At 40.2% G+C, this 12,003-nt stretch overlaps 2 protein-coding genes across 2 annotated transcripts in view; one reads left to right on the top strand and one right to left on the bottom strand.

Moving 5' to 3' along the window:
* Positions 1 to 3,366, bottom strand: part of GPATCH2 (G-patch domain containing 2) — a 118,574-nt gene extending 115,208 nt beyond the window's left edge. The window contains exon 1 of the mRNA XM_021547590.3: positions 3,227 to 3,366. Within this exon, the coding sequence (XP_021403265.3) occupies positions 3,227 to 3,282 (56 nt within the window). The 5' untranslated portion in view covers positions 3,283 to 3,366. The remainder of the gene's footprint in view (positions 1 to 3,226) is intronic.
* Positions 3,367 to 3,700: 334 nt separating this feature from the next.
* Positions 3,701 to 12,003, top strand: part of SPATA17 (spermatogenesis associated 17) — an 83,538-nt gene continuing 75,235 nt past the window's right edge. Inside the window, exons 1-3 of the mRNA XM_031504245.2 lie at positions 3,701 to 3,774; positions 7,202 to 7,291; positions 9,418 to 9,499. Coding sequence (XP_031360105.2) covers positions 3,707 to 3,774; positions 7,202 to 7,291; positions 9,418 to 9,499 — 240 coding nt within the window. The 5' untranslated portion in view covers positions 3,701 to 3,706. The remainder of the gene's footprint in view (positions 3,775 to 7,201; positions 7,292 to 9,417; positions 9,500 to 12,003) is intronic.

Here is a 12,003-nt window from a genome sequence, read left to right as displayed (position 1 = left end):
GACCACCAGGTAAGCAAAGCTACACCACAAGACATCCCTTCCATCCCATATCAACCACCACTGCAGGGCATAAGAGCTACCTGTATTTACTTGCCACACCTGGTGCAGAAACAAGATGTGAAAAGTTGGGAGGGTGCATTTCAAATAATTCTGGTTGTTAGAAATGGTTAAGTTAATAATAACTAGGGTTTGTAAAGACAAATTGAGAAATAAGAGGAGGGACTGAGAAGAAAGCTGACGTCTTTACAAACAGTTTCATGGGTGAAGGTGTGGGTGTTAACATCTTTGAAATGAGGCTTAATGTCTCTACTAACTCTGGGCAGCAGGTTTGTTGCAGAGCCCAGGCAGCTCAGCTCCTGAAACAAACAAGTGGGGATCTGGACAAGCCTGAGTTTCTGAACTTTGGGGTAAAATAGTAGGTTCAAGTGGGGAATATGTGGTAGGCATTTAGGAAAGGCTGTGCCTTCCTAGTACCTCAGCCAATGGGGAAAGGAAGGAGGCAAGGTGCAGCTGGGAATTGAGGATAAAAGCAGGCTGTGTCCTCCAAAACCTTGAGAGAAAAGGCCACGGGTATGTGCCCTGATGGACTCTCTCCTTTTATTGAATAAAGTTGCAGGACTCCCTTGTCTTTTTTTTTGGACATAAGCCTGTGGCATTTGTGGATTTTCCTGACATGAGGAAGAACCTCCTTATTGTGCAAGGTGACCAAGCACCAGAACAAGTTGACCAGAGAGTGTGGAATCTCCCTGACCAAGGATACTGAAAAACATCTGGATGCAATCCTGTGCCCCATGCTCTGCCATGACCCTGCTTGAGCAGGGAGGTTGACTCACTGTGGCCCCTTCCAGCCTCACTACTTCTGTAATTCTGCCCTATACAATACAAAGTAGTTCAGGAATGATACAAATTTATCACCAATTATACTGCTGATCCCCCTAAAAATTAGAACCAAGCTAACATGCAGTAAGTACATCTGACTCTTCTAAAACTGCTTCTTATCTAAGAAGGCACAACAATAAATACTATCAGTCTACCCATAGTTAATAGTGAAGAAGTGTTCAGAACAGAGTAACAGCATACAGTCAGTAAGATGCTGACATGAACTATATTTAACAAGGCTCTAACACAAATGAATTGGTCAGCTAGAAATGAGATTTGGAGCAATTTATCATGAGAGGGAGCAATTCTTGCAATCCCATTGCTGCCATTTACTGATATGCTTGCCCTTTTCAGAAGTATGACTTCATTAATTAATTGCCAAGGTGCCAAATCACATGACCTGCCAAATCATGGTAATATGCTAAAGCACCACAGTCATTATCAAAAGAATCAGAGTGCCCAGCAAGTATCCGAAAGGCAAACTATTCTTAAATTGCCACATGAACTCACAATTTAAAAAACATTCTTCTTTGGAAGACCTTTACTACCCAAAGTTAAAAATTTTACTCTGTGGCTGTTCTGAACCTACTAATCTCTTTAGAATCTTAATGTTTTTATAAAGCACAAGTTCTTAATTTTCTACATCAAGTATTAGACACTGTAAAAAGTATTTTCCTGCATCCCACTCAAACAGACCTCCTTTAACAGACAGCTTCTGAAATAACTTATGTATAAGAATAAGAGAGCAGCTCTGAGGAGTGGTCAGATTTTTAATGGACAACATTTCAGTATTTTCCTCTGTACTGAATTCCTCTGAGCAGCGTACTAGCATAAGAAAACTTATTACTGTCTGTTGACAATTACAGAAAAATATCCCTACACCTCATGCTGCTGAGTGCTACTCTAGAAGCCTCTGCAACTAAACTACTTTATGTAGACATAAAATAATAAAATTTAAAAACAAATGACAGGTCAAATAAATAGTGAAGACTTTGACTGAACACGTGTTTGGAATGTTTTGTGCAATGTTTCTACTGTATGCAGCATTAACACTCAAATAAAAATACTTGTGCCACTGGAGTATACCTCGTTCTCTGAAACATTCTGAATTACAACAACAGAACTTGTTATATTTACAATAGGCAATTTTGGATCCATAGCAATACCAGAAAACTTGTTCTAGCAAAATTATTAGCATCTGGCCAAATAAAATCTTTGGAAGTTTTCTCATTTAGAAAAACATAAATAAAAAAATATTCACAGGGAAAAAAAAATAGTAGTATCAGCAAAAGGGGAGGAGAAATGAAGCACTAAACCTTTCCCTTCCTCTTCCTCCTCATCCCCAGAAAAGAACAAAGAAAAAGATAAAGGAATTTTATTTCAAGTCTATTTCAGCTGGGAAAATCTACCAGCAGGTATCTGTATATGTAACATAGTCTCTAAAAGATGTTATCAATCTTTGGGAAAAATCCCCATAAACAAAACCCCATTACAATCCTCCTTGCTTGCAGTAATAAGTGAAACAAGAAAGAAGCTACACACACCAGTTGAAACCAAACATATCAAAAGATATCCAAAATTTCAGGAAGAAAATGAAAGCCTTCCCAGCTGGTTGCTTGGAACATCTTGCTTTCATCAAGTCTCTACACTACCATTCTTTATAGCTGCAAGGCTTACTAACAGAACTGACCTTTCTATTCTGTTACTCAGCCTTCCTTCCTTACAGTGCTACAAAAAAAAAAAAAAAAAAAAAAAAATTATGGCCTTTGAGGTCACTGCTCGCATAAGAAATTACATAAACCAGTAAATCTATGAACTTCTTTTGCAGGAGAACTACTCATACTTTCCCTGCTCGATGGCTACAGCAGCACTTGTTGATTCTTTGCTTGCAGCAGAGAAGCTTTAGAGGAGGAAACACACACCGCGCTGGATGCTCAGCTGCACACGCTGCAAGGGCTTTAGGCCTTAGAGAGCCTACCACTACTGGAAAAACACAAACAGACAAGAAAACCTAACACAGCTTGGGACAAAAGTTTTGATCCATCTTTCGCCCGCTGTCCCTTTCTCAACAAGGCGTGGAAGTTTCTTCCTCCAGCCCCCTGCTCGCTCATAAGCGCGTCCAGAGGCGGCAGTGGCACTCTCGGACCTCCAGCGCCTCGTCCCGCGGGGGCCGGGTGCGGGCTCCATCACCTCCCCCCAGCCAAAGGGGCAGCAGGGGAGGGCAGGCCCGGCCGGACCGGGGCCACCACTCGCCCCCACGCCCGCCCAGGCCGGTGTCCGGGCCCGCGGCAGAGAGCGGCCCCGCGGCCGGGCAGGGCGGCGGGCACGTGTGTCCCCCCGCGCTTACCAGCTCTTCCTCGCCGCCGGAGCTCGGGTCGGGGTAGGCTCAGCGACCCGGAACATGAACCCGGCGCCTCCCCCGGCCGCTCCCCGAGGAGGCTGGCGCCGCTTCGCAGAGACTGGGAGAGGGGAGGCGGCGGGGGCCGGCGGGAGGGCTCAGGCCGGGCGGGGAGGGCGCGGGCGGCCGGCGCTGCTCCTCAGTCCCCCATGATGCGAGCCCGGAAGCAGCCGCGGCACCGCAGGAAGCCGGACGCGACCACTTCGCCTCTTTCTCTTTTTTCTCTCGGCGCTGCCCAGGGACGCCGCGTCCCCTCCAGCGCCCCCGCCTTGTGTTCGGTACGGCTCGGCGGAGCTCTCGCTGCCCGCGGAGCGCTGCCCGTGCCGGGCTGCGCGGCCGCCCGGAGCTGCGGCACCCCCGCGCCCGAGCGCACTGGACGGTCCCGTTGCCATGGCGGCAGCGTCCTGCGGGCGGGAGCAGGGAGCGAGCATGGCCGCCCTGGCCCGGCTGCAGGAGAGGCTGGAGGGACTCCGGGAGGAGTATTTCCTCACGAACAGGTACCTGGGCAGGCGGTGGGGCGGGATACACCGCCTTATGCTGGGGCGGACGGGCCCTGCTCTCCCCCGGCAACGAGATGGAGGCAGCGCCCCTGGAAACTCTCCGGGCTCCTCAGCGCGAGGGAGACACGGAGCTCCTGGAGAAGGTCCATGGAAGGCCATGAAGATCATTAAGGAACTAGAGAATCCGTCTTACGAGGAAAGGCTGAGGTAGCTCGGCCTGTTGAGCCTCAAAAAGAGAACCTCCTCCGTGTGCCTAAGTATCTGAAGGGAGAATGTGACCAGATGGACCAGGCTCTTCTTCTCAGTGGTGCCAAGCAATAGGACAAATGGCAATGGGTAGAAACTGGATGCACTGCAAGTTCAGTCTAAATATGAGTAAGAACTTTACTGTGCAGGTGACCATGCACTGGAACAGGTTGACCAGAGAGAGGGTGAAGTCTCTCACTGGAAATATTCAAGAACCTGGACACAGGTTCAATATTCTGGACACAGTCCTGTGCCATGTGCTCTGGGATGACCCTGTATGAGCAGGGAGGTTGGACCAGATGACACACTGTGGCCCCTTCCAGCCTGACGCACTCCGTGATTATTCTGTGAAACAGTTTCGCTTTAAAATCCCTCCCGAGAGCACCAACCCCACCGCCTTTTCCCCAACATTTCCACAGCGATCTGAGGAGACCTGCTGGCCGGAGCGCAGCGTCTTTCAGGGCCTTGTTTATATACAGAAAATACTGTGTCCCACTCTTCCCCCGCCCCCTTGCAGATGTTGAAGGAAAAGGAGCCTCTGGAAACTCCTGAAATTCGCTGAGCCTCGCAAGTTCCGCCCTCTCCAGCCTCGGGAGCCGACCTCCGTTCCCCTGTCCCGCCTCTGTCCCGCCCTAGAGGTGCTGTTCTTCCCCGAGCATCCGTCGGGATGCGGCGCGCCAGGACCGAGTCCCTGCTCTCGTGGCTCACATCTGTGACTCGACGTTTGTCCTCTTGCAAAGAGACGACTTATTTTTAAAAATTTTAAAATATTTATTTATTTATTTTTAAAGTTAATGGAAAGAGATCAGATCATATCTGTTATCCTCGTCCTCACCAACTGGGATGTTTTGTGCCAAGTTTTCTGACTCCCAGAATGGTAGTGGCCAACTTTTCCCAGACCAGATTTTAGGAAATTAAAAGTTGTAAGACTTACTTAAATATTGCAGAGATTTGTCCTATAAATCCTTTTATTCAGCTGCACTGTTGCTATATGTGTAATGAAAAAGCTCAAATATAAAGAAACACCACACATATTTAGCAGAGTTGTGGTTTTTTATTCACTAATTAATGAATAATTTATTTTTGAATCTAATTACAACACCATTAGCATGAATAACAAAGCTCCTGAACATTACTAAAAGTTACAGAGATCAAGTCCTGCCTGCATGTAGAGTGTTGTGTTTTTCTGTTCTTTGCCTGAACTTTCACTCATACTCTTGTGGCTGTGCACACAGCAATTCACTAAACAAACATCAGTTGCAGGAGGCTGTGCTTGTATTTCACATATTTCAGGTTAGAAAGAGCAGTCTGAGCCAGACTTGGAAATCCATTGGAGGGCAGCATGCTTGTTGTTTGGGGATTTCTTTTTTGGCAGAGCTCTCCAATTGTTTCCCTTTTAAGAATGGGCTATGATCCGCCAGTTTCAGAAAATTCAGATATACAGCTGAGAATGCAAATGAGAGGATTCAAAGAGTCCAGTGCAGCAACAAGTCTTTGTAATGTTCTTCTGATCTTAATAACTTTGCTGTTGTGCTTTATGCAGAACTCTGTTTATGTGACATGTATGAGGTTTCCTAAACTGCCTTTTTAGGTTTCCCTAAAATTGGCACCTAGGGAAGGTGCCAATGATACCACAGTGCAAGAATACCATAAGCATTTTGAGAAATACCCTCAGCATAAGGATTAGAATATACAAGATCCATTAATTCATTCTTTTAAGTGTTACACAATTTTATCACTCTACTCATTCAAGAACCTACTTTTATTTACTGTAGTATCTGTATGTTGGGTGCTTGAGTAGGCCTTTTTAACTTTCAGTACAGCCTTTTTGAAGTATCTGTGAATCTCAAGAGCTTAATTCAAACAGTGTGACAACTGTGTAATCTGATCAAAAGGGCAGATATCTGCTTGAGAAGCTTACACCTCAAAACACTTCTGCTGGCAAGGGCAGCTGGAAGTGTTTGTGGAACTATCTATCCTGTGAGAAAAACAAGTCTGGTTTTGCTTTGCTTCAATAAAATCTGATCCTTCTGATCAAAATAATTTTCCTCTAAGGAAAAGTTTTCTGGAGGTGTCTGGTTCCTGTTGAAGGCTAGGAATCTGCACAGGAAAGGAACAAGAAAACTTTCTAGCCAGTTTTGAAAACTGTTCATTTTTAAGCAAAAAAGCTTGTTTCCCAGACTTTTCAGGCACTGAGAATGTCTCATGCACATCAGACAGTGAAATTTTGTGCCTATTTAATGTGATTTGAGATCACATGCTGCACCAGATGATATAAAATGAGTGGAGCTAATGTTTCTTGGTCTCTGGTAGTAAATCTGCAATTCATTTCATTTTCAGACCTATAATGAGGATAATCCTAATTTATCAGATAAACAATAATCTTGTTAGTATTTACTGAGGCAATTAATGTTGACATGAAACTTTGTTAGGAGAGCTAATTAAGAAAGTGAACTAATAGTAACCTGAACATTATATTTTGTCAGGTGTAACAAAGAATTTGGTGACTATGTTCCTAATAAAAATGGGAAAGAATAAAAATCAATGAAAAATTAGAATTTAATTTTAAGTTCAAAAACTTGTCAATTACTGACATTTTGAAACAAACAAAAGAAGAATGAAAGCTAGATGTGATCTCATAGCTGAATTTTACCCCTCAACATTGAAACTCATAATGGTAATGATTTCTCCCTCAATTCTATGAAAAGTCTCCTTCAGACTAACAACATGTTTCTTTAATCTCTTTTAGTTTCATGGTCTTCCTTACATGACTTTTAGCTTTGTCGCAAACACTGCAGATTCGCAGTTTTATACAGTTATGTGATTTTTGTTGTTATTTAGGCCTAATTATCATTAAAGCATTATCCACATATTTCAGCTTCATGGAAGAAGTCCGTGTGACATGCTGACATATATCTAAGTACTGTATGGGAGTAAGAAATACCCACTTACAAAACTTACATCCTCTACAACCTGCAATATTCTTTTTTACCTTCATACTATGCAACTAATGTAAATTAATTTTTTTTGTACTACCACTGAATTACGTAGAATTAAAAGTGAAAAACCTGGTGAAAAGGATCCAAAATTGCAACAATAAAACATATTTAGAGTAATATTTTTGCTTTGGTTCTACATGACCATGCTGAGAAATATTACTACTTTTATATTTTTTCAGAGCTATAGATGAAGACAGAAAAAGAAAGTACAAAGCTGCTGTCAAGATCCAGCGCTGGTTTCGAGTATGCAGATTACAAATCTGTCTGAGGTAGTATATAAAGCCTCTCTTAATCCTTCTTTCAGCATTGAAATTTTCCTCAAAATTTCTTATGTTATTACTTGATTTTAATAAAATTTGAGCATTTTGGGGAAAAAAAAAAGGCAATCAAATATATGCTGTGGCATTGTAAGAAATAACAATTTTTGATTTTCAGAACAGTATACAATTAAAAAGGCATGATGCTAGAAAGCATGGAAATTATGTTCAGAATAAATATGCAGTATTGTTTAAGAAATCTTGTTATGACTGGGAGAAAAAGAAATAACTAGATATCCCTTGGACTTTTCATATAGAATCATAGAATATCCTGAGTTGCAAGGTCCCACAAGTATCTTCAAAGTCCAACAACTAGCCCTGTTCAGGACAATCCTGAGAATCACACCACACGTCCAAATGCTTCTTGAACTCTGGCAGGCTTGGGCTGTGACCACTTCTCTGGGAAGCCTGCCCCAGTGCTCAACCACTCTCTGAGTGAAAAACTTTTTCTAATATCCAACATAAAACTTCCCAATACAGCTTCAGCCCACTCCCTCAGGTCTTGTCACTGGTCACCAGGGAGCAATCAGTGCCTGCCTCTGTGCTTCCCCTTGGGAGGAAGGTGTAGACTGCACTGAAGTTTCTCCTTGGTCTCCTTTAGGCTGAACAGACCAAGTGACCTGAGCTACTCCTCATGTGGCTTCCCCTTCAAGGCCCTTCACCAGCTTTGTTCTGGGAAATGCTCTATCAACACTGGGCTTCATCTTGGAGGTAGTTTCCAACCATATTGATTCTATGATTTTATAACAATGTTACAAATTTCCTGGAAACTATGGTTGGTCCATTCTCCCAGAAAGCCCTCTTCAATTTTTTATGTCATAAGGCCAACTGGCCAAACCCTTCTTCTCAAACTTTTGTATCTTCATAAAACAGGGCGGTCGAGGGAGAGGGATTGTTACATCTTCTAGTTTGACCTCTTGCCTGTTGCAAGTAGTTGTACATCATCCAGACCTACTGTATGAAACCTGAAGAATTATTAGCTTAAATAACATTTACTACTTAATGGCCAGTATTTCCCTCATAAGAAAATAGGCTGCAGTCATTATGTGCTCTTAGAAGAAATGTACTTGAGCTGCACCAGAGGAGGTTCCGATGAGATATTAGAAAGAAAAAATCAATAAAAGAATGATTAGGCATTGGAATGAATTGTCTGGGAAGATGGTGGTATCCCCATCTTCTGAAGTTCAAGATGTGTCTGGATGTGGTGCTTGGCAATAAGATTTAGGGGTGATTATGGTGTTGCTGGATGGACAGTTGGACTGCATCATCTTCAGGGTTTCTTCCCACCTTGATTGGTTCTATAATTCTGTGATTGTCTCTGGCTTACTTAGGACAGCAGGCTCAATGTAGCCAATTCTCAGTGCTCTGAATTACCCAAAGACTGCCTTCACTGAGTGGAGTGCAAGGCTTATTAATTTGATGTCCATAGTTAGGTGGTATGAATGATCACCTGTACAGCTTTTTCTATTTCTCAAAGTAATGATTTGATCATTTTTTGCAAAAATTTATGTGCCATCAATTAGGAAATTTTTTGTAGCAACACATGTATCTATATATAAATAAATTAATTAAGGACAAAGTAAATATTTACAATTAAGCTAGGTGTAATTTTATAAAAGCAGAAAGGTGTCTAAAAGTGAAAAAGTATCTAAAAATTCAAGTGTCAGTAGGTTTTGTCAAATAGTTAAAAACAGTATATCTGTGAAAATGTTGCATGAGAAAAAAATCCTGAACTTGTCAGATTTGTTGGTTAAAACCATGAAAATAAAAGCATTTATTATGCAAATTAAATTTGTAAGACTTTTTCATTAAACCTGTCTAATAGTATACAGGTAAGCTTGCAGTAACCTATGCTTTCCAAAAACAAAAGTATGTGTGTATGAATAAATATATGCATATAATGGTCTCTGAGTGTGCATATGTATATATGTATATATATACATGTATATGTATAAAGTATGCTTATAGTGGTCATTTCTATGAGGCATAATACACTGTATGTTATTTTTATTATTATGAAAAATTAATAAATCTGAAGTATGAAAAATGAATTACTTTGTTAATATGTTTCATTTTAGGCATCTGACCAAAATGGTGATTTTGATACAGAAGTGGTGGAGAGGTTATCTAAGAAGAAAACACTTCAGAGAAATAGTGGAGGTAGAAAAGTGCTTTTTAAAATTTTATTTGGTTATTGGTTATTTGTAGGATATGTATGAATAATTCATTCACTGATTATTAAATTAAAAACTGAAACACCATCCTTTATACACACAGACACACTCTTAATTTTACTGTAATGGAAAGCACCATTAATTTCAGCAAGCCTACTTTTAACAGTCAAGTTAAGTCAGTGTTTAAGTGTCTGCAGCTCTGGAGTATTGGTCCCCAAACCAGCAATGAGATCTACTCATGCAGAAGTCTGCCCACATGATGCTAATTGCAGGATTGGAGCTTTACAAGATGCTGCTTTTTTTGGTTTTGCTTTTTTCTTTTCCTTTTGTTTTGTTTTTGTTTTGTTTTGTTGTTTGGGGTTTTTTGTGGTATGTTTTTTTTTTTTTCCTGGCAGAACTTTTAATTTTGAAAATAAAATAAGCCAATTGCTATTTTATGTTTTAGTGGTTTAAATTTCTTACTTAATGAACCTTGAAGTATTTGAGGTTTTGCCTTAAGGCACACAGCAGATCATAGTCAATCTAATTCCTGTGATGGACCTGAAGAGAGCAAAAGCTTGTGATAGCACAGAAGCGAAAACCTCTGCTAAAAGATTTAGGGGACTAAGAAGAAAATAACTTAAAACATGTGATTTACTTCACTAATTTATCAATTTATGTTAATGTTTTACAATAGTGTTAAACTTGTTAGTCATTCTTGATTAATTTGGTTAAATTGCTGTTTTTAAGTCAAAACAGACAATTCAAGAAGTAAAAAAAGAGCTAAAATAAACAATATATTACACACCAAAGCTTATACTCCCTACTAAACTATGATCTCGAGTATTAGATATTTTTTCCCTAAGTCTATCCGTAATCTATGTAAAGATTTTCTCTCTTCCAACTTACTAACTGTCTTAACTAATAAATGATGAGCCATCCCTTCAGTCAGTGGTTTTCACTCATCTTCTAAAAGTAATTATTGACTACAGAGCAGATAGCTGTATGGTTGCCTTGGGTTCTGTTTCGAAAAAAGTAGGACTTCAGCTGAATATTATTCCTGAGTTTAAGGAAGGTTTGTTTAATCCAGGAAAGCTTCTGTAGAAGAGAGACATGATAATCTATTTTAAAACTCGTTAATGAAAAGAAAGGATTTCTGCAGTCACTGAGACAGGGGAAAGAAGAAATCAACACGATCAAACAGATTTGCCTGTAATCACAAACCCAAGAGAACTAACATCATAAACTCCCCTCAGCTTTCTGTTCTTGAATATAATTCTAAAAAGTAAAATAAAAAGGTCTTTAATCAATAAAGCCTTGCACATATTTAGTTCTTCAAATAGACATAACTGAAAAACTTGCCAAATCTGAATTTTGTAGAACAATGTAGGACAAAAAATTCTGCAACTTAATACACACATTCTAAATCAGATGATGAATACATCCAGTTTCTGGATTCCAGTACTTATCCAGTGCTAGCCAGAGCTCTAGAGGGAGAGAATCTCATTAGAAAGCTTACAAATTTTACAGCAATCAGCACAGGAAATGATCTTTCCCCCTCAAACACTACATTTTGTTTTTGCCATCTCTTTGATTGGAGAAGACTAAATAGAACAGCTTGATTGGAAGCCAATCTGAGTACCACACAAGTATGGGATAAAAAGGCTACATTCTACTCCCTTTGGACTGATGTATTCAGTGTGTTCTGGGGTGGACTTTAAATATAAAGTCTGAGTTAATACCTTATATTTGTTGTTTTACTATCTTTACTCAATTAATGGTTGAACTTGGAATATGCAAAGAGAAAAATCTCAGCAGCTTAACATAACTTTCAAGTTAAAGGATCAGGAAATGTCTGTAAAGAACTCTTGCTAATAACTGTTGTAATGATTCCTGACTATGAAGCACAATGATGCATTTGGTATGATAGTTCCTTAAATACACTGGTCACTTTAAAATTTGTCTGCTGATAATGATTGGATTGGTATCTGCTGCCAGAAAACAAGGCAAAGCATATGCACAAAATACCCATGATTGCTTGATAATAAATCATTTTAATGATTATATTCAAAATTGTGAAATGTGAATGGTACTGATGCGGAAAATAACAAAGGCTGAGGTTCATCAGATTGGCTGTCCATATGTGCATCACCACTAGTATTTCATTTGCTTCTCCTCTAGAGCCTCTTCTTTGATTGTTGAGATATATATTTTGTAAGAAAAACTAGAAAACCTAACAACTATTGATGGCATTTATATGATTAAAGTTATGTGCCTTTCTATTCTAAATAGAGGTGGTTTGATATAAAGCTTTGTTTTCTTATTTATCTCAAGCTAAAATTAAGAACTGCTCTCCAACAGTTTTCTTAATAACTTGGTTACATTGATTATGTTGGATTCTGAAAGTTTGTATGACCTGCAGGAAGGTATGAATATTAGAATCAGGCAAACACCAGAACATGGAACAAACTGTGGATCATTGTTTCTTCATTATTATTTTGTCAAAGCCAA

Source organism: Lonchura striata, chromosome 3 (assembly GCF_046129695.1).
Source record: "Lonchura striata isolate bLonStr1 chromosome 3, bLonStr1.mat, whole genome shotgun sequence".
Classification (NCBI taxonomy): Eukaryota; Metazoa; Chordata; class Aves; order Passeriformes; family Estrildidae; genus Lonchura; species Lonchura striata.
Note: the sequence above shows the minus strand (reverse complement) of the source record. Positions and strands in the feature narration are given on the sequence as shown.